Source organism: Callospermophilus lateralis, chromosome 4 (genome assembly GCF_048772815.1).
Source record: "Callospermophilus lateralis isolate mCalLat2 chromosome 4, mCalLat2.hap1, whole genome shotgun sequence".
NCBI classification, from domain to species: Eukaryota; Metazoa; Chordata; class Mammalia; order Rodentia; family Sciuridae; genus Callospermophilus; species Callospermophilus lateralis.
The window spans coordinates 39,910,841-39,938,254 of NC_135308.1; the positions used below are offsets into that span (position 1 = coordinate 39,910,841).

General features: G+C 43.2%; 2 protein-coding genes across 6 annotated transcripts in view; one reads left to right on the top strand and one right to left on the bottom strand.

The window, feature by feature from the left end:
* Nucleotides 1-4,763, top strand: part of Mtus1 (microtubule associated scaffold protein 1) — a 142,758-nt gene extending 137,995 nt beyond the window's left edge. For all 5 annotated transcript variants that reach the window (XM_076853749.1, XM_076853748.1, XM_076853747.1 and 2 more), the window contains 2 exons: nucleotides 1,823-1,920; nucleotides 2,456-4,763. In XM_076853749.1, the coding sequence (XP_076709864.1) occupies nucleotides 1,823-1,920; nucleotides 2,456-2,669 (312 nt within the window). In that variant the 3' untranslated portion in view covers nucleotides 2,670-4,763. The remainder of the gene's footprint in view (nucleotides 1-1,822; nucleotides 1,921-2,455) is intronic.
* A 658-nt stretch (nucleotides 4,764-5,421) lies between these two features.
* The window catches only part of Pdgfrl (platelet derived growth factor receptor like), a 45,952-nt gene continuing 23,959 nt past the window's right edge, over nucleotides 5,422-27,414 (bottom strand). Inside the window, exons 3-6 of the mRNA XM_076853753.1 lie at nucleotides 16,728-16,879; nucleotides 11,396-11,689; nucleotides 7,336-7,475; nucleotides 5,422-5,927 (exon numbers count right to left, since the gene is read on the bottom strand). Of these exons, the coding sequence (XP_076709868.1) occupies nucleotides 5,739-5,927; nucleotides 7,336-7,475; nucleotides 11,396-11,689; nucleotides 16,728-16,879 (775 nt within the window). The 3' untranslated portion in view covers nucleotides 5,422-5,738. The remainder of the gene's footprint in view (nucleotides 5,928-7,335; nucleotides 7,476-11,395; nucleotides 11,690-16,727; nucleotides 16,880-27,414) is intronic.

Below are 27,414 nucleotides of genomic sequence, written 5' to 3' on the forward strand. Positions count from 1 at the left end.
AGGAAATCTTGGTTTTATTAAAGAAATGAAAGGAACTCATGATTGTTAATGGGCCCAACCTAGTAGCTATACCAGTTCCTGGCAACAGTCATCCTGTTAAACCAGATTGGACAGCAGGTAATGATGAGAGAGAGAATCCTGTTAATAATTTGTTGCCTCATATGCCGTTCATAGAACAGAACTTTTCAGAAATCATATGTAATGAAATCGACTATGTTGTGAAAGTACCAGCACATTTCAGTTTTTGTTGACCCGTGGTGTTTCTGTCTCTCACCACACCCAAGGAGCATCACAATAGATGGGTTGCTGCTGTGATGGGCACAGCCACCATCACCTTACTTATAGCAAGTTCCAGGTTGTCTAAGGAAAAAAGCAGTGGTGTGAAAACCAGCTCTGTCTGTAGTTAGATCTGTTGGCCAGGCACGGTGGCACAAGCCTATAGTCCCAGCAACTTGGGAACTGAGTCAGGAGGATCACAAGATTGGGGACAACTTAGTGAGACTCAGCGACTTAGACCCTATCTCAAAATACAAAAAGAACTAGGGATGTAACCCAATGGTAAAGCACCCCTGGGTTCAATCCCTAATACCAAAAATAGATAAGTACTTAGTTCTGTATCATTATCAGGACTAATTTCCTGTTCTATAAAAATGAAGGCTTAGATGAGAATATTTTAACACCAGTCCTTACTTAGTCTCTTAAACCCAGGTTTTCCCATCTCTAATTTTCACCTTGAATTCCTTCATAATTACTAAGTATTTTGAGGTCTCCTTTTTCTTTTATTCTGTAGTCACTTTCTGGAAAGTTATTTCACCTTAATGGATTGTGCTGAGCATTTCCTGGATATGAGGATGTTTTAGGAGCAACTGGGCGCTGAGGATATAGCTCAGTGGTAGAGGGCTTGCTGGCATGCCCGTGGCCCTGGGTTCTGCAAAACTAACAAAAAAACGACAACAAAGCTCCAAACCAGGCACTTGGATCAAAGTGGATTAGTCATAATACTGCAATGACAGAGGTTTGGATTAATTCTGACCAAACTGTGATGTTGCCTCTTAAGCAAGTAATAAAATCATACCTTTGAAAAGTGAACTGGATGGAATCGGCTCTCCATTGTGTTAAGTGATTAAATGTCTTCAGGGATCTTATCTTTTAATCTCTCAGCTGATCAGTTTGTTCTTGAAGGTTTAGCCTTGGCAGACCAGCAAAACAAATGTGTCTTGAACCAAGAGGGAGTGCTACCCCTTGGTTCTGCAGTGTTACCCCTTCTGTTTGGTGCTGAGCTCCACTGCACTGTACCTTTGGCCATGCAGAGGCAACTTCCAGAGGGTCGCCATGAGATGCATTTAAGGCCTTCTTAATGTCCAAGAACATTAAGTACTTTGACCAAGAACTATGAACTGTTGACCTAGGAGTTTTCATCAGATGTGAGAAATTTTTTTATTTTGTTTTTGCAAAAATCGCCATAAGATGTAATAACTTTGACAAACACTGGCCATTCAGCTGCAGTATTTATTTTACCACCTTGAAAGGGAAAGACCCAGCAGGGAACAAGCTCTCAGGAGGAATTTGAAACAAAGTTTCAACTTGGATGTGTCCATAGTGAAACATACCATTTTCAAAAATACCTAATCTAGATGCTCTGTTTTGCTGTTGTAGATTGATTCTTTCTGCCTTGTCCCAGGTCTAAATATTCCAGTATGTTATTAAATTTCCCTAACTCAGTCTTCCCAAAGTGTGCTTGCATCAGGAATGTGCCTGAAAAAAATGAGGGGATTCTGTTTTTTATTACTGTATAAATGTTGGAATTTTTGTTTTCACCAAGGTGGACAACAACACAGCCTTGGTTGACAAATTGAAGCGATTCCAGCAGGAGAATGAGGAATTAAAAGCTCGGATGGACAAGCACATGGCAATTTCAAGGTAAAAATGGAACGGCCCATTCTTTCCTAGCCCCTCCCATCCTTGATGTAGCCTTACTGTCTTGGCTGATTCCCCCATGGACCTCCTGGTCAAGTGACTGAAGCTGGGGGGGTTACGGAGGCACTGATCATCTGGGAAGTGGGATCGGAGGTGTCCATGCTGTTACCAAAGTGGTCTGGACTGAACACAGACCTGGGTGAACAGCCTTCTCCCAGAGCCCCCGCCTAACCACTCTGAATGCTTTCAGAGAGAAAATAACCCTAAACATCAGACAATCAGAAAACATGTAAAATTCTCACAGAAGTGTCATCGCCTACTATGAAGTTGCCCCCAAAATATAATTTTTTTGGCTTCAGCTTATGCTTTCAATATTTGGATTTCTAAGCCAGCTTAATAACCGGTAGCCATGTGTAGAGTTCTGTTTTATTTTTATTGGTGTATCTTTCAGATTTTAAGTGGTACGAAATTTTTTCAAGCTGCTTTTGTTGTTGTTAACTTAGACCCACTCGGCTTCTGGCCCTTTTTTGTTTTTAAGGCAACTCTCCACTGAGCAGGCAGTGCTGCAGGAGTCTCTGGAGAAGGAGTCGAAAGTCAACAAGCGCCTCTCCATGGAGAATGAGGAGCTGCTGTGGAAGCTGCACAACGGGGACTTGTGTAGCCCCAAGAGATCCCCCACGTCTTCAGCTATCCCTTTTCAATCACCAAGGAATTCTGGCTCCTTCCCCAGCCCCAGCGTTTCACCCAGATGACGCTTTCTGAAAGCCAACAGACTCTCTGAAGACACCTGGGTGCAGGTTTGCAGGACCGACCCCAATAATGATTGTGGGAGCAAAAGCTACATTAGCTTATGTGGAATTACTGCAGAATAACTGGAAAGTACCTGCCACCAGAGTTGGCTAGTTATGAGACGGGGACTCTGGAGGAACACTTTGGACTCGTTGCAGAAGACTCCTCCAAAAAAGGATTGCGGGATCGACGTGGACATTGTTGCACAGAGCACTTAAGGAACGAGAGAATCTTGTTCATTGCCTTTTTCACTTAAGCATAAGGGGGAAAACTCTCAGGGGCCTATTAAGATAAAGATTTATAACCTTTATAATGTTCTTCACCACAGACACCTTCTTGTGATTTTTTTATTTCGGTCTGACTGTGGGTAGGGGGTGTGAATGAAATGGATGTAACAGTGTCCTATGTCTGGGGCAGCCTTCTTTGCCGCACATTAAAAGTCAAAAGCTTAATATAACTGGGTATGGACTAAGAAAATCATAGTGTACATGTTTCAACAAAAGCCATAAAAGGAAAAGCAATAGTTGCTTGAATTTTAATGATCTACCACCAACTCTGCTCAGCCCTGTAACGAGGTGGGGAGAGGGTGCGACAGGAAAAGCTTTGACTTGTCGATGTCTGTATGTTCTCCATATCATTTTTTGGAGTAACACGTTGGCAGTTTTTCAATGTTCAGCCCTGTCAGTTGAAACTTAGCTTGATTTACCTGTAGATTTTTTACAGCCTCACACTATGCTATGATCCATTGTCTCAGGCTATGAGCAAATGTAGAACCCTAATTTTTCTAAAAAAAAAAAAAATCTGTATAAAGAAAAAAGGGCAGTAGCAATGGATTGTTCTGCCTTATTTTTACCTTGATCTAAGTTCTCCTTACAGATTTAAGCTGTTGTCTTCTCTTCTATTATCCCCATTTCTCCCTTTGTCCTTTCTCCACCATCCAGAGTCACAAAAGCAAACCTTCTACCTCCTACCTGCTTTTCTCTGGGTCAAGGATAGAGGAATATGCTTTTCCAGAGCCAGCTCTTCAAGGTGCTGAACCTATTTTCCAAATAAACCAAGGCCTGGATCTGAATTGACACATTTTGGGAAACCTTTGAGAAAACAGAATATCATTGGCTAGAACCAAGATAGTGTTCAGCAGTCTGTGAACATGGCACCTTGACTAAGCCAGTGATGCAGTGTTTGCTAGAACCAAACTGTCTGGGAATAATGCTCTCTTGGGGATACCCTTTAAGGACTCCTGCTATCTTTGGGAAGGTAGCAGAATGGCCAGCTGATGAGTGGGAAAATGTGGCTTTTACAACTCTCCAAGTTGCGTTTGAGTTTCTCTTCAAAAATTCACTTGTTACTTTCCCCACTTCTAGGACTTTGGGGAAGGTGGAAGGACAACTGTGGCTTTTTCCCTTCTCTCCGCATGTGTCAACATTGTGATGTCAGTATTTACTAATCTGCATTTGATGACTATGCAAATAACCCCTGTAGACTCGGGATACTAGAGGTGGATATTTGAGTCATCACCTTACCTGTACACTACGTAGCAAATTGATATTCATGATGCATGTTATTTTCATTAGTGATTGTGTTGGAAGTTTTTAACCTGCAATAGTTTGTTATGTATGTAATCATCCATGTTTGCTTCAGATGAACGGGAACGCAGGTTCACTGCCGCCTCCTGGAATCTCTGCTCATGCTTTCAAATTGTTCTCAATGACATTAGCCAAAATTGGGTTTGCCATGGACTCACTATGCATGGTTAATCTTGTGCTATTTTCTGCTGTCCTCCATACCATTTAGGTGTCTGGGAAATAAATCATATAGCAATTAGTTTAACATGTCTTCAGAGGATGGGAGACAACAGGAGAGAAGATAGGAAAAAAGAAATAGAGAACTTTTAAGATTTTTTTTTTCCAAACCAAATGTTTCACGTAGGATGCAAAATGTTGGCACATCTTAAAAATATGGATGTGTAAACAACTGTGGTTGTGCTCAGTTTGTAGTGTTGGAAAGTGTATTTTACTTTGATCAAATAAATAATGCTGGAATATTCACTGTAAGAATTGCAGCCTCTGCCCTACTTTGCTCTTCAAAGCGTTACCCATGCGTAGCCCCTCTCAGCTCAGTAGGTCAGGTCATACCTCCTATTCCACAGTAATTTCCAAGGCAACCACAGAATTCGTCATGGGCTGAAATTTGGCTCACAGAGCTAGAGTTAGGGTTAAGCTTTTCTAAATTCAAAGATGTGTGTTGAGAAATATTTTGGCTTGTTTTAAGAATTTTTGCTGTGTAACAAAATTGGAACAGCTATGGTCTAAATATTTTCAGAGATGGGTCTAGACAATCATATCTTCCTTAATCATGGTGTCTACATTACGTTAAAAGTTAAACTTTTAAAAATGCCTGCTCTGGTTCTTATCAATTAGACTAGAATTAGTGCTTTTGAGCACAGCAGTTTTTTTTTTTTTTTTAAATAGGCTTTTTTTTTTTTTAATGCCTTCATCAATAAGTTGCATTAGCTTTAAAGTTACTGAGAAAAAGTGCCATGTCTGAACATTTCAATCTTGAGTGGCCACTGGTGGCTAAGTAGTCAAACTATAAGCACATTTTGAAATGATAGTGTGGTTGTTATATCAAAGAATACTGGGTATTGACCTGAATATTGCTGCCAAAGTAATTCTGGATGTACTTCAAGCCCAGTTAGAAAAATGGGCTAAGTGCTTGTTTTTTAAAAACTTGCTCATTTAATAGAAATGATTATATAAACTCATTGACATACGCTTGTTTAGTATAAAAACTAGAAACACATGGATGTAGGTAAGCAATCAAAATACATGCTTTCTGTTAGAAAAGTTAACACTTCTACTAATAGATGGATGACTTCCTTGAAGTTTGGATGTCTGAGTCTGACTCACAGGCAGGGGTTGAGGCTTGGCACTTGATGTCAGCCTCTGGCAAAGCACTAATAAAAAGAACCCCAAAGCCAACTGTGTAGACAAATGGGCTTTCCATCAGTCCATTATACTTCACTTTCCAAGTCAGGAAAACTCAACAGTGGTAGCTACTGTAGTCTGTCCTCGGAGATTCTGAGCAGTGCAAATGTAATATCCTGCGTCAATGGTCTCAAAGTCTTCAACTGTGATGATGCTCTGGGAGATTCTTGTGGTGTGTCCTTGTCCCCTGTGGATCAGCCTCCAAGTGTCTTGGATCGCCACAGGCCTTTCATCCTGTTTAAAGACATCCACACAGATTGAAGCAGGGCAGCAGGCTGCTCTAAAACAGCTCCTGTGCATCCAACATCACTGAGTTTCCTTTCAAAGTGCCAAGCACATGCTTAGAAAAGACTATTTGGTATGCAGAGCTCGGAGGCTCTGAGCTTTTACACTGTATAATCATTTAAGGCTGCATTTTTTTTTTCCCCCAGCAGAATTGAATTTCAGGATACTGTCTGATTTCTTTCTGCCCTTGAGTAAGTTTCTACTTAGTATAAAAATGTCTTTTTTTTTTTTTTTTTTTTGGAACTCCAAGTGGAACTAGTATTAAGCATAAAAACGTGAACAGAATTTCCTGCTGATCCTGTCTTCACATTCCCCACTTTCAGCCCCTCAGGTGGTTCTTATTTATAAACTTAAAAGTCAGACACCCAGGCACTCTGAGCAAATGAAGAACTCCCAAGCACTGACACACAGGAGAGGGAGAAGCACAGCCAGGCAAAGGTGACTTCAAACCCCAGGGAGAAGAGGTTTGTACTGAGGATGGATAAAGTGATGCTGTGGATAATGTGACCACTCTTTCTAGAAGGAGATGGTCACTTTTGAAATATCTTGGCCCACTTTGGTGGTAAGAACATAGTGTTTCTGAATTCATTTAATAAAGGTAATATATTTACTAAGTTAAGAGTTCTTCTGCTCACAAAATATCACTTAGCAATGAAGAAAAAAAAGCCCTCTATTAAAAATCATTAATGCCTTCCAAGTGTGGCAACACTTGCTTAAAAACAAGCATCAAGTACCAGGATGCTAGAAAATACTATTCTCCAGAGGTATTTATTTTCCACCCATCACAGCCTTAGTCCAGAAGTATACTGGCTACTGAGTATGTCTTAAGAGGCCAAATCTCCTCTGGCAACAAAGGGATTATTCCATGTTGGTAGTGGAGCTATTTATTTTTGCAAGCAGAACATGCACAAAGCCTAAATATGCCTATAATTGCTTTTATGGAAAGTCTATTTTTAAATGGTCTCTGGCCTCACAGCACCTTTTGGACAGGGCCATGTTTATATGCCCAGTTGGTGGATATCTGCTCAGAGCTCCTCGCCCCAGAGCACAGCATGTACAGTGAACCTTGTGAAGAAGAGCCCTGGCACACCTACAAGAGGAGACTGAAGATAGAGGGAGTTTCCTGCTTTCCCTTTGGTCTCAATTAAGGTAATGAAGAAAAACTGCATATAAAGAGGGCACATTGAGTGACTTACCTAATGGAATCAATCTCTTTTATTGTCCTTAAAAAAATTCATTTGGAAATATGCTGAAGTAATTTAGAGGAAACAGGCTTTGGTCCCTACCATTGTCCCATAGGTTTCTTGCAGTTCTTAAAACCACAAGTTAAAATGGCTGGCTGAGATGTGGTGCTTACCTTCTGCCCTGGGAAGATCCACCTGAACTCCACCTCGACATCAGGCTCCCCTAGGACAGTGCAGAGCACACTGATGTCATCCCCGCCTTTCACTTTGTTTGAGGAGGCCAGGATGGTTGTGGATGGAGGGCCGCTGGGAACTGGAAATAAGCAAGTGACAGTGTGAGGGGAGATCCATGATCCTTTGGAGAAAGTGTGTGATATTTCTGCCTTCCTCATGGCTTCCCAACCAGCACCAAGGCTAGCCCTCCACTTTGGGTCTCCTTTGGCACTGCCTGTGCCTTTCTACTTGGTGGCCCAGAATAGGGTAGTCACCTGGAACTCTAGGGTCACATGAAGGGAATAAAAGATGACTAGGAGGAAGGTACTTGTGGAAAAAGCAAGTAGAACAGGATGAAGGTAGTCTGGACAGCAGCACGGAAAGGAATGGAGGTGAACAGACAGGTGAGTGGCTGTCAAGTCTCAGGAAAAAAAAAATGGAGAAAATCTAAATATCTGATTGAGAATGATGTTTCCAGGAAAGTCACAGAGCTATCTGTTTGCAGTGCCTTTACTTCATACCACTTTGAAAATACACATCTTTATTATGGTCAGTTCCCTTAAGTCATTTTGATGGCAGCCTTAGGTATGTGCTAGGAGCTGGGACCACAGGAACAAATGAGAAAGGTGTGGACTCGCCTTGGGGCCTGCATGGCAGTGGAGGGGCGGCCACTAAGCAAGCCATTGTATGGTTCATTCAAAATTTCAACTGTATTCAGAGCTGCAGACCCCAACGTTCTCTGCAAATTCAGAATTGTCTGAGAGCCAGGAAAATTTTCCATGAGGAAACAATGTCTGAACTAAAAAACTTCAGGGATGAGCTTAAGAGACAAGGATGGGAGAGGGGGAGGCATCAGCAGGCCAGGAATGCCCAGGTGCAAAGCCCATGAGGAGAGATGAAGGCCTCCCCCAGCGGAGGAAGGCAAGGGCATGCTGCAGAGAGGGAGGAGAGAAGCCAGACCAGGCTGGTGAGGAGGGCAGAGGCAGAGGTGGGTCATGAGGAAGATATCAACTGTGGTTCTAGGAGATGTGGTTTTGTTGGAATTATCAATATCCGTGTGGGAAATGCACTGGAGAAAGGGTAGGCATAGAGCTCAATTAGATACCTTACTTCTAGGAAGAGGTGATGATAGTGCAGATCTTTTTTTTTTTTTTTGCAGTGAAGGTGGATAGAAACAGTACCTTTTGAAAGTCAATCTAAAGGACCAGGAGGAGAAAGAGATTGGGTTTGGCTCCCAGCTGTGGTCCTGCATTGGTGGAAGCGGTGCCATCACTGAGGCAGAGAACACGGGAGAACTGGGTCCAGGGAGGATGATGCCGAGTTCAGAAATGAGCACATAGGGCAGAGGGGCCATGGGGCATCTAAGTGCAGACACTAGTTGGACACATGAGCTTGCTGCTCACAGCTTTGGGCCACAGATAATCATTTAGGAGTCTTTAGTGAGTACATATGAAGAGGAGCCATGTACATAGACAGGTTTGCCCAGGAAGAGTTCTAAGGGAGAGAAGGAAGGATGCCTGGGGGAACTGCAACACTTAAAAGCTGATAGAAAGCAAAGCACTAACAAAGCAGAGTGAAGAAGTGGAGCCAAGGAAGGGGGGTTTATGTAGGACAGGTGGAATCTGGTAGGATAAGGACAGACACTGTCTTCTGAGCTTAACGGCATGAGAGTCCCTGAGGACCTTGGCCAGGGCTGTTCTGGTTGAGTGCAGGGGAAAAAGCCAGTGGAGTGGACTGAAGAGTGTGTGATGGAGGAAAGGAAACAGAAGGGGAATAGAGAGAGCTCGCTCAGGGAGCCTGGCTCTGATGGAGAAAGAGTCTTAGCAGTGGGCTGCGGGTGGTCAAAGAGAGTTGTGAGAGTTATTTGGTGACATTATTAGAAGCCTGCTGAATAAGTCCCGTGGCTGAGGACCGGAGGCCTCAAGGAACCCAAATTCGAACTTCAGAAAGCAGCTAGCTCGGGGCCATTCATCTCTTCAGAGAATGGAGAAGCTCCATGCAGTGAAAGGAACCCTGCGCCTCACACAGTCCACTCACCCCATCAGCACAAGAGTTCTCAGAGAGAGAAAAGTCATCTTGGAGAGACTATAATGCATGGAAAACCATCGGCTTGCCCCAGTTGCAAGGGGCTGGGAGAGTATGTTCTCTCCAGGAAGTCGTTGGAGGGTACGAGACTCAAAAGAAACACTTGTCAAGGAAGGGAGGCAGCATGTCCTTCTGCAATAGATCTACTCACTGGCCTGCCTTGTGCCATCCGCCCAGGGCAGAGGAGCCCTGGAAGAGGCAAGAGGGTGAGGGCTGCCAGCAGAAGAAAGGGACTGGATGCAAGTTTCTGGCTGCCACATGCTCCATAGTCAAGGGATCAGAGGAACAGAGATTCCAGGGCTTTCTGGGAACATACTGCAGCTGAATGCAAAGAAATGCATGCTAACAGAGGAGGCCTGCAGCCAGGGGATCAGCAGGAGAATGAGACCACATCTGAAGTGGGACTTTTGGCACCCAGGGACATGCTTGGGATGAGTCCCTTATCAAATATGTTTAAAGTATTAAAGCCACAGCCTGTCCCCATTGGGTTCATAGACGAGAAGCCAGGTCAGCATTTACTACCACCACCTCTGGGCTCCAGTCTCTCTCCTCCCCCCAGGCTGGCACCAAAGTGGGAAGGGGACGGAATGAAGGTCAACTACTCCCTCTCCAAGCAGCTAGGCTTGCTAAAGGGGAGAACAGGAGCAGGTTTGGGAGTAAATATGGAGTTAAAATATTAAATGAACAGTCTTAAAAACTAGACTAAGGCTGACTTACTAACCCAAAGTGTCTGCTGGATGAGAAATTTGACTTAGCTAACACCAATGGATCTCACTACCCTTAGGAAAGTGAGTCTGAACACAGCAGAATTGATGGAAGTTACTATGGAAAAAGGCATTTCATGTATGATGCACTGAGTTGAAACTCCCCCCTCAAAATGTCCCATTTCCAAAAAAAAAAAAATCCATTTTTAATGGAGAGATTTGATCTTGGTTCAATTCTGTCAGGACGAAGGACTGAGGCCAACTGGAAGCAAATGAAGTGGGCAGAATTGTGAGGACTTCAGGTTTGCAGTACACATTTGAAGAGACAGGAGAAATGCAGAAACTGCCAGGCAGCAAAGACTAGAGACCCAGAATTCATAGCCACACCTGCTGTCCACCTGTGGGATTTTCCCATCAGCCTTCAGCTCTCTGGGTATGGGCAGGTAGAAAAGGCACACTTTTCCACCCTCAGCTAGAAGGTGTGTTTCCTGGACCCGTGAGAGGAGAGTACAGAGTGGAAGGAGTTCAAAGTGGCAGCAGAGTATTGCAGAGAAAGCCCTGGAATCCAAGTCAGCTGGGGTGGGGAGGATGGGATGATGCTGGGGGTAGTGGAGAGGGGAGGGTCCCTGCAGAAGGAGTCACTGGGTCAACCTGGGAAGGTATGAGCCTATGGTTGGAGTTTAGGTTTGGACTCTGATATGGAGACCAGTTGTGCCTGTTGACATAATAATGAACAGGCCAGTGGGTTCCAAGTGGACACTGACGTAATCTTTAAAATTCAATGGCAAACAGCGACAGGAAGAGATGAGAACGCTGGTGGAACCTCGAGGAGGTTCCTCCACTGCAGAGGAGAAGAGGTTCCTAACAGGTTGAGAGAATGATGGTCAGGATGTGGGAATGGGCACAAGAGGGATGTCATCCTCGAGGTGGGGAGTAGATGGTGCTCCTGGGAGACAGCAGATTTTAGTTAAAGGAACCTAGAGGATGTTCTAAGGGGAGGTTGGAGATAGAGCAGACTTGCTGGTCAAATGCACAGGCAGTACCAGAGCCAAAGAATTTGGTTGGATCAGAGGGCAAGGATGTAGAACATTCGAGAAGTGGTGTTGTAATGAAGGAACCTAGGACAGCATTTTGTGCTTCCTTATTTCCACCCATAAGAGGGAACTGCAGTACCTATAGTGGACCATCCAGAAATGACTAAAATCTAGGCCCTATGGGGTAACAGACTTACCCTCTACGTAGAGCAGTTGGTACTTGATGGAGATCTGAGACTTGCCCCCGGCCTCCGCCTTGCAGTAGACCACCCCCTGGTGGTCAGAATGAGGTTGCAGATACACAAAGCCTCTCTTCATGTCATAAATGATGTCGGTTCCATTGGCTGGGATTTCCTTGGCGGGGAACTCCCTGTGGAGAGTGACTTTGGCTGACAGCACAGTCACTCGACAAGGAACCACAGCCTGTCTGTCTGGGTTCAGGTAGACGACATCAAAGTAACTGGGAGAAGGTACAAAGAGCTCTCCTTTCTCTGTGAAGGGGAATACACAGGCTCATTGACCCAGGGGAAAGAGCACCTTAGGGATCCTCACACTCCCGCACAAAGACGAGAGGGGGGCAATCACTCAAAACACTGGGTCCTTATGAGTAGAAATGGATGGATCCTCTGTACTTTTCACTTTTTGGAGGAAAAGTACTTCCTACCATAGTTTAGATGGTGAATGTTCCCTAAAGGTCCATGTGTTAAAGGCTTGGTCCCCCGGGTGGCGCTATTGGGAAGTGGCCAAACACTTAGGAAGTAGGGCCTAGTGGGAGGTCTTTAGATCCCTGGGGCCCTGTACTCAAAGGGAATTGTGGGAGCCTAGTCTCTTCCTGTCTTGGTTCCTGACCATGAGCGGTTTTGCTCTCCAGTAGGCTTTCTCTGGGACATCTGGCAACAGGCCCAAAGACTTGGGCCAATTTTTCATGAACTAGAACCTCCAAAAGTATGAACCAAAATAAACCTTTCCTCTCTATAAGTTAATTATCTCAGATGTTTTGTTCTAATGATGGAAAGCTGACTAACATATCTCCTCAAAAGAAATGTTAAAACCCTATGAGTCTGTAATCCCAGTGACTCAGGAGGCTGAGGCAGGAAGATTGATAGTTCAAAGTGAGCCTCAGCAACTTACCGAGGCCCTAAGCAACTCAGTGAGATCCTATCTTTAAATTTAAAAAAAAAAAAAAAAAAGGCTAGGGATGTGGCTCAGTGGTTGAGCACCCCTGAGTTCAATCCCCAGTACCAAAAAAACAAAAAAAAAAACCTGTTAGTTCAAGTCTCAATCAGATCCATGGATCACCACACTAAGAAAGCAGGGAAGAAGACTATTTTCCTTAAGAGAAGTTTGAGAAGTTTTGTACTTTGGAACAATCTGCTGCTGCTTCTGTCTGGAGAAATTAGCCCCAGAACCCACAGTCAGTAACTAACTGTCCATCATCAGCATTTCTTAGCATATCAGAGTTCCTCTGGGAGTCCCAGCATAGTGACAGAACTGGTGTCCTGACCCTGTCTTCACTTTCAGCCCAGAGGACCTACTCCCTGCCAAGGTTAGTGCGTGGGAATGGGGTGGGGATGCAGGAGGAACCTGCTAGTCCCAGGTCTGGCCTCTGCTGGGCCATCATTGGGCTGAGACCTTCAGCCAACCTCTTGGACTCCCCCTTTTTCTTCTGAAGTGAACTGCACTCTCCAGGCTCTTTAAGCCAAAGATGGTGGCATTTTTATCTTACAGAAATGGGAGAAACGAGGACTGGCTTAGCCATACTGTCCCCAGGACAGCTAAGGGACTCTGAGTTGGGCTTTCGTTTTGTTTTATTGAGGGTATGAATGTTGCTTGATTCATTTGGCACAACACATGAAATCCTTTGTTTTCTGGATCATTCTGTGAAAGAATATTATAAGGATTTCTAAAAGAAATGTTCAGGCTGATCTCACCACAACACTTGCTGAATTGTTTCCTGGGTTCTTACAGTGTTCCTGAAACAAGTACTCATTCTCGGTTTTCTCCTCTGCGAGCTTCTGTGTCAACACTGTATAATGTTTTAAGTTGGGCACAGGATTCCTGGAAGCAACATCAAGAGTCTTCAAGGGCCAAGCGTTCTGTGGTTTGGAGAACCAAGATACTAGCATGGAGGTCTTTGCTCCTGTCTCTAAGGTTATAAGAGTGTCGCATAGCTTCAAGAGTCTCTACCACTGCAAGGCTATATACCAACCAGACCAGGCAGTTTGTGCTATTTTATGATAAACCAGCTTTTCTTTCTTTTTTGGCCTTGGTTGTGTTACTTAATCTATCTGTGCTTCAACAACCCTTTGTAAAAAGAAGACCCTAGAGTCAATACTATTAAAGACACCCTAGCTGGGCAGGGTGGCGCATGCCCATAACCCCAGGGCCTCAGGCTGAGGCAGGATGATATCAAATTCAACTTAATGAGATCCAGTCTCAAAATAAAGTAAAAAAGGCTTGGGCGGTATAAGTCAGTGGCGGAGGACTTCTGGGTTCAATCCCCAGTACCACAATTTTTCTTTTAATATTAAAGACATGTTGTTAGCAATAATACCAGGATTATTTGATTGTAAGATTGTAGAGACAACTTTTTTTTAAAGGGTTTGTAGAGTATGAGCAAAGCCTATGGAATGAGGGAACAATCCAATTTTCAGAAAACAAAAACTGTCTTATTTCTCATACTATAATAGGTGCTTTGAAATAAGTGACCCTACCAGTTGTTTTAAAATATATTTGCAGGGCTCAGGATATAGCTCAGAGGTAAGGAACTTGTCAGCATGCACAAGGCCCTGAGTTTGATGAGCAGCACCACATACATAACACGCAAACAAAAAAACAATTGTGTTGAAGTTCCTTTGAAAAATTACAGACTATATATATCCCATGCATATGTGTTTGCATCTGCTTGTATAACCTTATTTTGAAAAACTAAACACGTGGGATTTTATATTTCTGAAAAATTAATAGTCTATAAACTAAAATCCAAATTATAGCCAACTCAATATTTAGCACAGTACTTATTAATGTGGTTTTTCCTACATATGAAAATTATTGCCCAAGTCTTTCACTACAGAAAGCCCTCCTGCTGGTAATGTTCTCCTCCTTGATCTGTCTGGGCAGTGGCTATGTCTGCCTGTTCCTTGGGGACAACTTATTGAGCTGTATACTTAGGATTTGAATGTTTTTCTTTATGTATGTTATGCTTCTATAAAAAGTGGAAGAGAGAAGAAAACCCTTTTGAGAGCCTCCTGGACAAAGACCAAAGAGGAAATATATGTGGCAGTTGCTTCATCAAACACTGCACAAATTAACAGTCAGCCCCCAGAAAGACGCTTCAAAATATTTTCAAACAAACTTTAGGAAACAAACACGAACAGCAGACATTTCTCTGCACGGGTAGCTGAGAAGCATATGCTCTGACAGAGCCAGCGGCAGGAACCTCAGCTTCTGGAATGGCCCATTTTGGTTTTTTCAAACACAGCCATGCTTGAAAAGACAAATTGCCAAACTATTCCCAAAATCCAACAGGACTCTTAGCTTAGTGTTAAGGAATTCAAAAATTATACAATGCATTTGATAACATCCTGTTTTGACCCAGGTTTCTTGAAATCAATCGTTTTGTCCTCCTTTGGTTCACAAAAAGACTTCAGTGAAGACCTAAAAAATTCAAAGAGAGGGGCTGGGGCTATGGCTCAGTGTGAGGCACTGGGTTCAATCCTCAGCACCACATAAAAATAAATAAATAATAAAGGTATTGTGTCCATCTACTACTAAAACTATTTAAAAAAAAAATTCAAAGAGAGCCCATAAACCTAGTGGGACATTCTATTCAAGTGAAACCTACAGTTCAAAACCTGGAGCAATACTTTGGAAAACATGACAAGCAGAGCTAATCTCAACAAAGAGTCTTCATTCTGCTATTTGAAAGATGGTGTCCTCCTTGTCTGGAATAGGCTCTTACTTATATCTTCATTGGTTGCCTTTTCCACTGTTGATTTGTAGTGTGGAATAACACAAAGGACACATGGGCAATTTTATGTAGTAGACCAACATGAAGACCCAAAGGTATTGCCTGTATACAAATATTAGCAATTCTCCCGACAATGCAAGTTATGCTAGCTAGTATCTGTCTATCAGTCTATCTACCATCTTGCCCTTGTTCTTTAAAGAGTCCAAGCAGTAATCACATGGGTCCTATGTCAGAAGAACAAGATTTGACTCTTTACTCAGCCATCAAAAGTCACGAAACACTGGACAAGTCACTTGCTTTTTTGAATCTCAGCATTAGCATTATCATATTTCTAAAACAATTTAAAAATTAGATTTTATTCATTTCCTCGGATGTCATAGAAATGAATTGTAATATACCCCCCTGCTAATGTTACTTCTTGTCAGAGAGGACAAGCTATTTGGGAAGAAAGGGGAAAACCCATGAGATGTTACTAAAGCATTAATTAAGGGCCAAGGCATAGGTCATTTGGGTCCTCGGCATAAGTCACTCTAGGTCTGAAAGACAGATGAACTGAGGATGTAGACAAATCTCATGAAAATCCCTTCTTGGACGCCAAGAAAAGATTCTGGCTTTATCTGAACTACAAGTAACAGGATGTGGAATGTGTAAGATTCTTGACCTCTGAACCTTGTTGGAGAATTTCATCCCCCCCCCCCACCAACTTCAGAGCTTAGAGAACTCTTAGGAGGAAGAGGGGACCACTGTGCAACACCCGTCTGTCAAAGTGCAAGCTTCAACTTGCACACCATATTTGGCACAGTATCTGCATGCTTGCAGTCACCCTGCTTAGGTTCAGGGACAGGGACTAGAGCCACAAGGACCACACCCATTGAGAATCCTGCCTCTGAAACATTAGCTCATGTACTCATAAGAATAATTGTGAGGAGGTCTTTAGCAAAGCATCCTGTGACTATGGGGGTCGCAGAGGGGGTCCTCATAGGTTCTGAGGTTAGGGTGATAAAGTCAAAGCAGTGCCATCCAACAGAACTTTCTGTGGTGATAGAAATGTTCCCTGTCTATGCCTTCTTTCCAGTACCATAGCCACCAGCTACATGTTGCAGATGAGCACTGGAATGTGTCAAGTGTGACTGAGAAAATGAGTTTTAAATTTTACTGGGTTTTAATTAGTACTATCAATTACATTTAAGTGGACACAATGTGCATAGTGGGTACCATATTGAACATTGCAGGTAGAGACCCCTGGAATCAGACAGTTCTATGTTCATATCCTGGTACCCCCACTTCCTTGCTGTGTGATCTTGAGGATTTTATTTAATCTCTCTAGACCTCCACTTTCCCCCCTAAACATTTTAAAAATGGAAATGATATTTGTACTTACCCTGAAGGGTTGTTGTAAGGACTTACTTGAAGTAATTGATATAAAGCCTTTAACCCAGAATTTAAACAAGGAGGGCTGTTACTGTCATTATTGGCTATTCAGCATGCAGTGGAAACCTCTAGTTCTGGGCAAAAAGCAGAAGTTTGAAGAGTTCCATTAAATGTACTAAACATGTTACCTGTAAAAAAGATGTAGGTGGAACCTGTTTTGGCCTCATCCCTCCTGCAGATGTAGCCATTGCAGAGCTGCCCCCAGCAGCTGAATTCACCCGTGTCAGCCGTTGTGGAGTTGACCAGGGTCAGCTGGCTGTAGCGCTCATGCTGCTTCACACTATGAGTACAAGAGAGACAGGGACCCAGGCAGGTCAGAGCCAGGCCAGGGACCCTCCAGATAACCACTCTTCTGCTCTATTGCTCTCTGATTTAAACACCCAGTGACTTCAGGCACTCTCAGATGGCACCAAGCAATCAGAGTGTGTTTGGAGGGAAATGGGGCGTGGGGAAAGCAGAGAGAAAGGCCTTTCCTAAAAGGAAATAATAAATGACAATTGTGTTTTCCAAGGAGAGGAAATTCTCTTTGGCCTCAGAACTGGGGTTTTCTTAAGCAAGCTGATGGGTCTGTTAGCAGCGTGACCTCAGAAGCTGAGCCAAAAAGCCTCAGGCTGGTGTTTTGCTTTTAGCCATGGTTTCTAATGAGTTCTTTTAAAAGCAAACAACATGAATGAAAGCACAAGAGCATTATCCAAAATACAAAATCCTCTTCATTAATAAGGAGAAGTCTCTATAGTAGAATGAATCAGACATAATTTTCCTATGTTCATATATGAATACACCACCAGTGAAACCCCACATCATGTATAACCACAAGAATGGGATCCTAATTAGAGTAAGTTATACTCCCTGGATGTATAATATGTCACAATACATTCAACTGTCAGGTATATCTAAAAAGAACAACAACAAAAAAAAAGGATAAGCCTCTGACTATAAGCTTGGAATCTTAGAGATGCTACATCATCATATTAAGAAAAAAATCTAAAATTAAAACTAAAACTACCACTACCACCACCAGCAGCAAAACCCTTTTCTTTAGGGAAAAAAAAAAAGAATTGGCTTCTAGCAAGCTGAGCCCCAGGTTGGCAGCCCAGCTCTGGTAAAATATTTAATGTCATTGGACCTTTGGGCTTTTTCTCTGGTCTCACTCTATTACTTCTATTTTTATTTTCTCTCTTTCTCTTATATTTTCACTTTATTGCCAGGCAAATATATTTTGCAACCCCCCCCAATCCTTTTTGAAACCAAGAGAGACATATTTGTTATTATCAAACACTAGTACCGACCAATTGTAATGGTAATCAATTCTATTATACTGTGACAGGAATCCAGATGTATCGTCCTTGCAGTGAATACTGTCTTATCTTGAATGAGTCTCAGCACATGGGGATGCCAAAATAAATGGTTTAAATCTGAGGATTCTTCTCAAATATCCAAACGTTTCCACTCCTCTGAGAGCCACATACCTTTCTGGTAGAGTCGAGATTCTCGTTTTATCTTACAGCAATATGGTCAGTCATCACTTTAAATTTAGCACATGCAAAAGGCTACTTGGGCCTAACCACAACCCTGTTCTAGTTCACTGCTGAATAGCTTGTTGTGCTCAACTGTCCTGCCAAGAGGCGTCTCTGTACTCCCACTTTATCAACTGCCTCCTTTAAAGGGAACGGAAATCTCTCCTCCCTCAGGAAGCTTCTAATTACAATAGACTCTCAGGAATCTCCCCACTTTCTCCTAATGAAGTCATTGGGTCCCTTGTTCTCTACCACTCAGATACCCGTGGCTTCCTGTTATTATCCAGATGGTAGTAAGGGAAGGGACTGAGCCATTTCTGTGCAGAGTAAAGTGACAAATCTGTGCAGAGTGTACAGTGAGGATTCCCTAAATACGAGTGAATTGTAATTAAACCACAGAGTCGGAAATGGAAAGAACTTGAAAAGCAGTTCTCTATTTGCAAGTGCTATAGTTTGGATCTGTTCCCTAAGGCCCATAAGTTAAAGGCTTGGTTGCCAGCCCAGGGAGGTGGTACAGCCTTTATTTACTTGATGAGGCCTAATGGGAGGTCTTCCAGTCACTGTGGACATGCCCTTGTAGGGATAGTGGTACCCTAGCTCCTTCCTCTTCCTCTTCTTCCACTTCCTGGCCATGAGGAGAGTAACTTTGCTCCACCGTGTGCTCCCACCATAATGTGACATCATAGGCCCAAAGCAGTAGGGCCAATCAATCATGAACTGGATCCTTCAAAACTGCAAGCCAAAATAAGCCTTTTCTCTTTTTAAGTGTTTTACAGTAATGGAAAGTTAACAACGGTGCACAAGAGGAAACTCAGTCTCAGAAATGATTTCCCCGAGATACCACAGCTGGTGACCAACTGAGCAATTCTTCCTAAGTTACTGAATATGCACTCATTAGATAAGCAAATACACATCAAGCACTTCATACAATGCCTGGGTAGGTGTATTATCCTAATTATTTGTAATTACACATAAAATTGAAGATTGAGAGTAGTTATTGTGAATACGACCATAGCAATGACAAACAACACACACTCAACACTGGGGAGAATTAGCACAGCAAGTTAAAAAAAAAAAAAAAAAAAAATCAGGAGATTCCAGTCTGGTTAGGGAGTTAAAACCAATCAATACAAAAAGATCCAAGAATAACTAAAGAGGTCCTCAGAACAAGAATGACAGAATTGGGGCTGAGGTTTTGGCTCAGTGGTAGAACACTTGCCTGGCATGTGTGAGGCCCTGGGTTTGATCCTCAGCACTGCATAAATAAATAAATAAATATCCATTGACAACTAATATTTTTTTAAAAAAGCAAAAAGAATGACAATTTCTAAAGGGGCTGCTCACTGTGGGTTGAAGAGGTTGATGGTAGCTTTGAGGAGGAGGTGAGACAAACTAGACTTTGAAAGGTAGGGGAAGGAGGGTGGACAGCAAGGGGACTGAGGCACACCGAGCAAACTGCTCAGGAAACCTCCAGCCACATCAGGGTCTTCTGCATTCAGTACAGAGGCCCTCGTGGGTGGTGGGTAGAAGAAACCCAATAATGACTTGGGAGTTTCATCCGTTACAGAGTGAGACAGAGCAGTGGGTTGGGAGCCACGGGCCTACTGTTGAGAAGAGCCAGACAGTTGCAGAGTTCAACCACCAAACAGCGGGGACCCTCCCATCCAGTTTGGGAAGTAGGAAATGATGAGACCACAATAGCCAAGGTGGGGGCAGAGTGGGAGGGTAAGGAAGAACAGGGAGGGCCTGGGACACTGCTACCATTGCTGCAAAGAGAAATACGAGACACTGGGGCCTGGGCTGGAACGTAAGCAAATCCAAGGTGAGAGAGATTTAGGACAGACTAGGTATAAGATGCACCAGGGATGGCCACTTGATTTGCATTTCTGTGTTAGAAAGAATAGAATGGAATGGAATAGAATTGTTGGGAGGTAAATGGAAATTTGGTAAAATAAATAGATTCCCCATGGAAGATTTTGAATTTGAGATGAAATGTGAGTCATTTAAGTATGATTTGTATTTATGGGAGTCCATTTACCCAAAGATAAGAGCAGAAGCCAGAAGAATAAACACATTCAAGAAGAAAGGGGTAGAAGACATTGAGGACAAAACTCAATGGCCCATACTTGTAATCCCAGCAGCTCAGGAGGCTGATGAAGGAGGATCACAAGTTCAAAGCCAGTCTTAGCAATTTAGTGAAACCCTAAGAAACTTAGTAAGATCCTGTTCCTAACTAAAATGTATTTAAAAAAAAAAAAAAAAAAAGGCTGGGGATATGGCCCAGTGGTTGAGCACCCCTGGGCTTAATCCCTGGTACCAAAACAAAAACAAAAACAAAAAAACTATGGGGTCATTGGGAAAAGAAGAGGTGAATAGAGGGGAGGACAAACTGAGGAAAGGGAATCATAAAGGAAATCACAGGAGAAAGACAAGAAATGGATGCCTGACAGACTCAGTTGCCTAGATGAGATATTCACACACACACACACACACACACATTTTATTTTGCAGAATGAATGACAGACAACTAGCAGAAGATCAATTTTGGCTTTAAGGATGGATCTGGATTTCATCAGATAAAAAATGACAAAGGGAAGAGAAAATGGAGGTAGAGGTCTCCCCATGTGGACCATGATATCAGGTCATATCCCCACAGAACTCAGAACCAGGATACAAAACCAACAGGTAATCAGTGAATTTGCTGAACACCTTCTCTGGGCCAAGCACTTGTTCCTGTTGTAGTGATAGTCAGTATAAGAGGTCATTCCTACCAGGAAAATAAACAGGCACATAAAAACCTAACACCTGGGAATAAGCCTACTGCCACCACGAAACCCTCATGCTGTATCTTTAGCAGGATTGGGGGCGGAAGGAAGGAAATGCACTGGAAAACATTTCTACATTTTTCCACCCCCTCTTCTGTGCAAACCATTTAAAACAGGAAACAAATTATTTAGCAGGATTACAGTTTAAGTACCTGGATTTAAAATGTCCATTTCTACTAATGGTCTTGCACAGTCCAAGCAGCATGCAGCCCGAGGGGTTGGCCTAAGGCCTCCGGGTGCTGCATCTGTCATAAAGTGAAGAAAAGGATTAACTGAGCCCTGAGAGAGCCACTGTTTGTAAGGAAGCACTTCATCCCAAAGACCCTTGCTTTCTCTTTGCACCACTGAGTAATACCTGCAGGGGTGGAAGAGGTGAAGGACATAAATCTGAGTGAAGAAAAAGAGGTGCCCTGACAAAAGGGGAATAAGATTAGAAAAACTGGCATTAACTAGAGCAATTCAAACATCCCCACCCATCAGCTCACCTTGGCTTTGTTTTTCACACTAGCACTTCTAGCCCTGCCTACAGAGAGCTCAGTGACAGACAAGGCCAGAATGTGGACAGCGTTTGTGCAAAATTTAAGACTCGTTGGGAATTGGAGGTTTCCTCCAATGGGTTAGCACTTCTTGTTCCCATCAGTGAAGGGCTGAAGCTCCAGCATTCAGCCCGACCTACTCTTTTCTAGAGGTGGCCAAAGGATGCACAAAGGAAGGAGCTGGCAGTTCCCAGGGTTAAGGGCCACTATGCTGCTCACCTTGGCAGTGACCAGGTAACTATTGTGGGATCCTCTCCCCAGACGCTGCAAGCTAAGAGCCAGGGGTGAACTCTGAGTTATAAGGTAATTATTCATCAGTACCATCCATACTTCATGAGCACAAATTAAATGGGAGGCACTGGAGCGGAGAGGAAGAAGGCAGTAGTTGTCTACTCTCCAATTCCCAGTAGCAAGTACCCTGGGAATTCCAAGGATGATAACCAGGAAAAGCTTCAAGGCCCAGAGGGACTTGGGACAAGGGAGGGATTTCAACACATGCAAACAGGAGACATGCATTCCAAAAGCAGGGCATCTCCTGTGAGGAGAAATAAGGAAGATCAGTGCACAGCAAAGAAAGTTCTGATTGGCTGGACTATGGTGAGAGGGAGTGGCCATGTAAACTGTAAGATGGTGGACTTTAGATGTAGCCTGCAAAGAATCAAAATCCCACTCCACATGACCTGTACACTCCCAGGCTAGAGGTCCCAACCTCCAGAGTCTGGCGACACCTACCTCTTCAGACTTGTGGTAAAAACAATCATTCCTGGTGTTTTACTCAGCTTTTTCGCTGCTGTGAACTGATTTTAGAGGAGGAAAAGTTTATTTGAGGGCTCACAGTTTCAGAGGTCTTAGTCCATGGAAGGCCACCTGCTTTCTTTAGGACTCGAGGTGAGGCTGAACATCATGGTGGAAGAGTGTGGCAGAGGGAAGCAGCTCACATCATGGTGATCAAGAAGCAGAGAGACTTCACTCTCTAGATACAATATATATACCCCATAGGCACGCCCCCAATTAACCACTTTCTCCAGCCACATCCCACCTGCCTCCAGTTACCACTCAGTTAATCCCATCAAGGATCAATATGCTGATTAGGTTGAGGCTATGACCCAATCACTTCTCCTCCGAACTTTGTTGCATTATCTCACATGTGAGCTTTTGGGGGATACCTCACATCCAAACTATAACACATGGAGTGCTGGGCATTGTGTAAGCTCTTCAAATAAGTTTTGTAACTACCCAGTGTTCGGCACAAAACTCCATACAGTTTAGAGATTGTCATCATTATTATGGTCCCTTTTAACTCTCACAACCACATTAGCGTGGAGGTACTATTTTTTTCTAGTTGCTAATGAGGACACAGAAACTTAGAAAAGTAACTTGTCCAAAGTCCCCAGCCGTGAAGTGGCAAAGCATCTAATCTAGTGCTGTATAGACACAAGTTATGAATGTTTGTAAACAAAAAGGGTATGGATTTCCATCCAACCAAAATGAAATGAACTAAGCAATTTTGATTGAGAGATGGTGCCTCTAACTTGCTTGTAAAGACAATTAACTATAATCATACCTACATCTTCACATGACAAACTAAAACGTGGGTAATCTGATTAAATCAACCCAGTTTTCAAAATAATGCCCAATTTTCTGTTTGTTTTTGAGTGCTCAGGATCAAACCCAGGGCCATGCAGATGCTAGGCAGGTACTCTACCACTGAGCTTCACCCTCAGTCCAACTACTTTCTAATTAAATCTTTACCTAATCATCCAGTAACTAATTGAAGCAAATAATGAGGAAAGCCAGTTGTTAAGAATCAAGTACAGGGGCTGGGATTGTGGCTCAGTGGTAGAGCACTTGCCTACCATGTGTGAGGCACTGGGTTCTATCCTCAACACCACATAAAAATAAATAAAGTTATTGTGTCTGCCTATAACTAAAAAAAAAATTAAAAAGAAGAATTCAGTTGGACATGGTGGTGCATGCTGTAATCCCAGCCGCTTGGGAGGCTGAGGCAGGAGGATCTCGAGTTTTTAAGCCAGCCTCTGCGACTTAGCAAGGCCTTAAGCAACTCAGTGAGACCCTGTCTCTAAATAAAATACAAAATAGGGCTGGGGCTGTGGCTCAGTGATCTGTGCCCCTGAATTCAATCCCTGATACCCCCCTCCCCCCCAAAAATAATCAAGTATATAAGTGACAGTTCCCAAGATGCAGGTTACTTTTTCTTAATCCTATCAGCTGGTGATGATGAAACCGATTAGAATAATAACTAAAACTTAAGTTGAGCCTAATATAAACATTGACATAAGCTCTTTACTCATTTTGACTTAATTGACCCTCAGGAAGCCCTGGGAGGGAAATGCTATCTGTCATTCCCATGTTGGAGGGAACATACCAAGGCAGGACAGCTTAGGAAACTTTCCCAAGGTTATACAGGAAGTGCTGGAGCCACAGGGGAATTGGAAGCTCAGTTTAGATAACTTTCCCCGGGCCACTTAGCTATCTAAACTTAGATTTTCTGCCTTGGCCACTCTGTGTTCCCTACATTGGCATAAAACAAAAATGTAAAGGGCCAGGTGAAAAGATTTTGTAATGCATCCTCCTTATTCAATATTCATTTCAACCATCAATTGGTAAGCTTCCACCACATGTGAGGCACTATGCCAAGAACCAAGGGAGATGAAGACCCGTGGGTATTTGCTGGTCCCTGTTTCAAGTGTTTGTCGAGGGCCTGTGTTTACTCTGAGTCTCAATTTAAGAATGTGTCAGAAAAGAACTACTCCATGAATGCTGCGAGTGGAGCCATATGAACAGAGCACAGTCCTGGGAAACAGACAGCTGGGCAAAACACATTGAAGCTGTCACCGTTTACATAATTTTTTTAAAAAAAGAAAGAAAGAAAAAGACATATGTGTGAGAACTCAGGAAGAACCAAATACGCAAACTAAGGACCTTCAAAGCAAATAGAGGTCCAATATCAGAAACTAGGCTGAAATCTAACTGACCATCTACCTATCATCTGTCCTCTTGATCTATTATCTATCATCTATCTCCACGTTCGAGTGCTATCCAAGAATCTTCTCCAAACTCTTGCACTGTAACTACAATATTTCTGTTCCAATGACAAGTTATGCTAATGTATGGCAAAGGCAATGAAGTCCTTTCTGCGACAACAACTTATGCCAGTTCTTCTGTAGTATTGGGAAAGAAGTAACACTAGGCACTCTTCCATTCTCTCACAGGAGACCACATATGTGGAGTCCTTCTGGCCCTGCCAGCTTCTCTCATTTCTCCAAGTCTGTTCCTTGGCACTGGCTGGCTTCTTAGCACATTGCTGGGAGCTCCCCTCCCTATTTCCTCCCAGTCTTCCAGCCACCTGATGCTATCCTTCTTTCTGTCCAGTGCATCTGGCTTCTCTACCAAGGGAAAACTCCTCTTCCTCCTCAGATACTTCCCAGATTCTGAAAAAAATGAGAAGAGTCTATGTCCCTTTGAAAGCACAAACCAGAATCAGACCTGACATGCCAGAGATTCACCCAACTGAAAATACCATCAGGCCACCTAGAATAAAACACTTGTAGCCTGGGGCCAGATTCCACCCATAGGAACAGGACATTGCTACCTTGATGTTAGTTGTGCAATAACTGTGATTGTTGAGGCCAAGTTAAGATGGCGCCTGGCAGTATGCCAGGAGGAGTGGTTTGTGAGCCAACGCCAGAGAGCCATTATGATGATGAGGATTCCTTAGTGACTGACTGCTGTGTCTAGATGATGTCAATTAAGTTAAGCTGTGTGTAATTAGTTGGGTATATGTACCTCTGCGGTCTGGCAGAGAAGGGGCTCCTGCTACCTTGGGTGCCCGCTACTTTGAGTTCTCAGTTCCTGCTGAGTTCACTCGCAATAAAGTAGTTCCTGCTTCAACCTTCAAGTTGCTTGTCACCTCTCAGTTATTTTGCCCAGCCGGACTACTGCATGTGACAGCAGAAAATGGGACAGAATCCAAGAGCCCATAAGACCCAAGACATTTAGTTAAATGTACTCTGGTATTGCAGCCACAAGGCAGAAAAAGTATTCATGATATGTTAGGGAAAAGTTAATCATAACTGTGTGTTTCCTTATGTGTAAAGTTAAATCTGGAAGACTCTACACTACAGAGCTCATAGTAAGTATGTCTGGGATTTTTAGTGGCTTCCTTCTTCTTTCTGCTTTTCTGTAGTTTGAAAATTTCTAAATCAAATGAGCACGTATTGTTTTGTAATAAGAAAAACTATAATAAAAGCAAAACAAGTTCAACCACTTATAAAACTGCAGAATCGACGCTCTATAAATGTGTAATCCTGCATGGCTCCTGTGTACTTTAAATACCTGGAGGTGACTTCTACATCATATCGCCTTTTTTAGAACGTGAATTTCCAACAGGGAGGGCCAGCAGGAATTCTTTTTCAGGTCTAAAAAAAAAATCTGGGATATCATTTTATGCTTGTAAATAAAAATAATACCCATGGGAGTGCAGCCTGATTTTGTTCTCAGACTGGCTCTCACACAGGGGGAGCTCCTTAGACGGGGCCGCCTCCCTGTGGCTTCACCCTGGCCCAGCAAGCTCCTAGATCTTAGCAGGCCTTCCTTCTTATGTAATGGCCATTCTAATCCTACCATGTAAAGTAAGCTCCTTGACACTTCTCAGTGGGTGATATGGGGAAAAGATCTCCCAGCTCTGCTCAGCTGAATGCCCACAGCCACATATTCTGGGAAAAATAGGCCCCAGAAAAGGAGTGAGGGCCAGAAGACAATGGAGCAAGCCTCTGCCACCCTTGTTAGAAAAACAATTGTTAATAGGCAAGCCTACAGTCACAGTGAATGTATTATGGCCAAGTCAGAAGAGTGAGTTCAGAGGCCAAGGAGCCTGGGCCCATTCACACAGGGCATAGTGAATTTACTGTGGAAAGAGGTCCACTATACCTCCTCTTGCCAACCTTTCCACAGTACCAAGACTTACCAGAATGCTCAAGAAATGTAATGTTTCGTTTATTTAACATTGTTTTAAAATAACAGCAGAAAACATTTTCCCCCTTCTTAATGGCTAGAATGGTAGAGGTGGGGAATGCACTGGATCTTGGACTACCTGAGGATCATTAGCATGAATAGCCATCAGTGCTCTAGCGTCACAGTGTTAATCAGTTTTCCATCACTGGGACAAAATACAAAAAAATACTTTTAAGGAGGAAAGGTTTATTTGGGCTCAAAGTTCCAGAGGTTTCCATCCATGGGTGGTTGGCCCCTTACCTTTGGGCCTGTGGTGAGGCAGCACATGATGACAGGAACACATGTCAGAAGAAAGTGCTCATCTCTTGGCAGCCAGGAAAGACAGAGTGAAGAAGGAGCTGGGGTCTAATACCCCCCTCAAGGCCAAACTCCCAATAACTAATGGATATTCCACTAGGCCCATCTCTTAAATGCTCCACATCAGCATAGCCACACAGGCTGGTGGCAAAGCCTTTAATACTTGGGCCTTTGCGGAACATTCTAGGTCCAAACTAACATGAATATGGAGTTTGTAGGAGATTGACACATGAGTCTAAAACATTCTCTTAAAATAACTAATTAATTAAAGCATTAAAAAAAAAACCTCCTGAAAACCTGGCTGCTTGCTTATGATTTACCTCTTTGGGGTACAGTAATGTGAATAAAAATAGTTCATCATCCCATGTGTGCCAACCACTTTGCAGGCATGACCTCATTCTCTCCTGACAACACAATGAGACTGGTTCTATTATTACCCTCCCCCACCCATGTCCTGGACAGAACCCAGCTGTGTTTTCCTGAAGGCTGAACAACCTGAACACTGTGAGAACATTTAGTACACCAGAGAAGTCTTTCATCCCGCCACCCCCCCCAAGGTCCATCTCCAGGCACATGTTGAAGGGCCTGATGCTGGTGCCGGGGAGT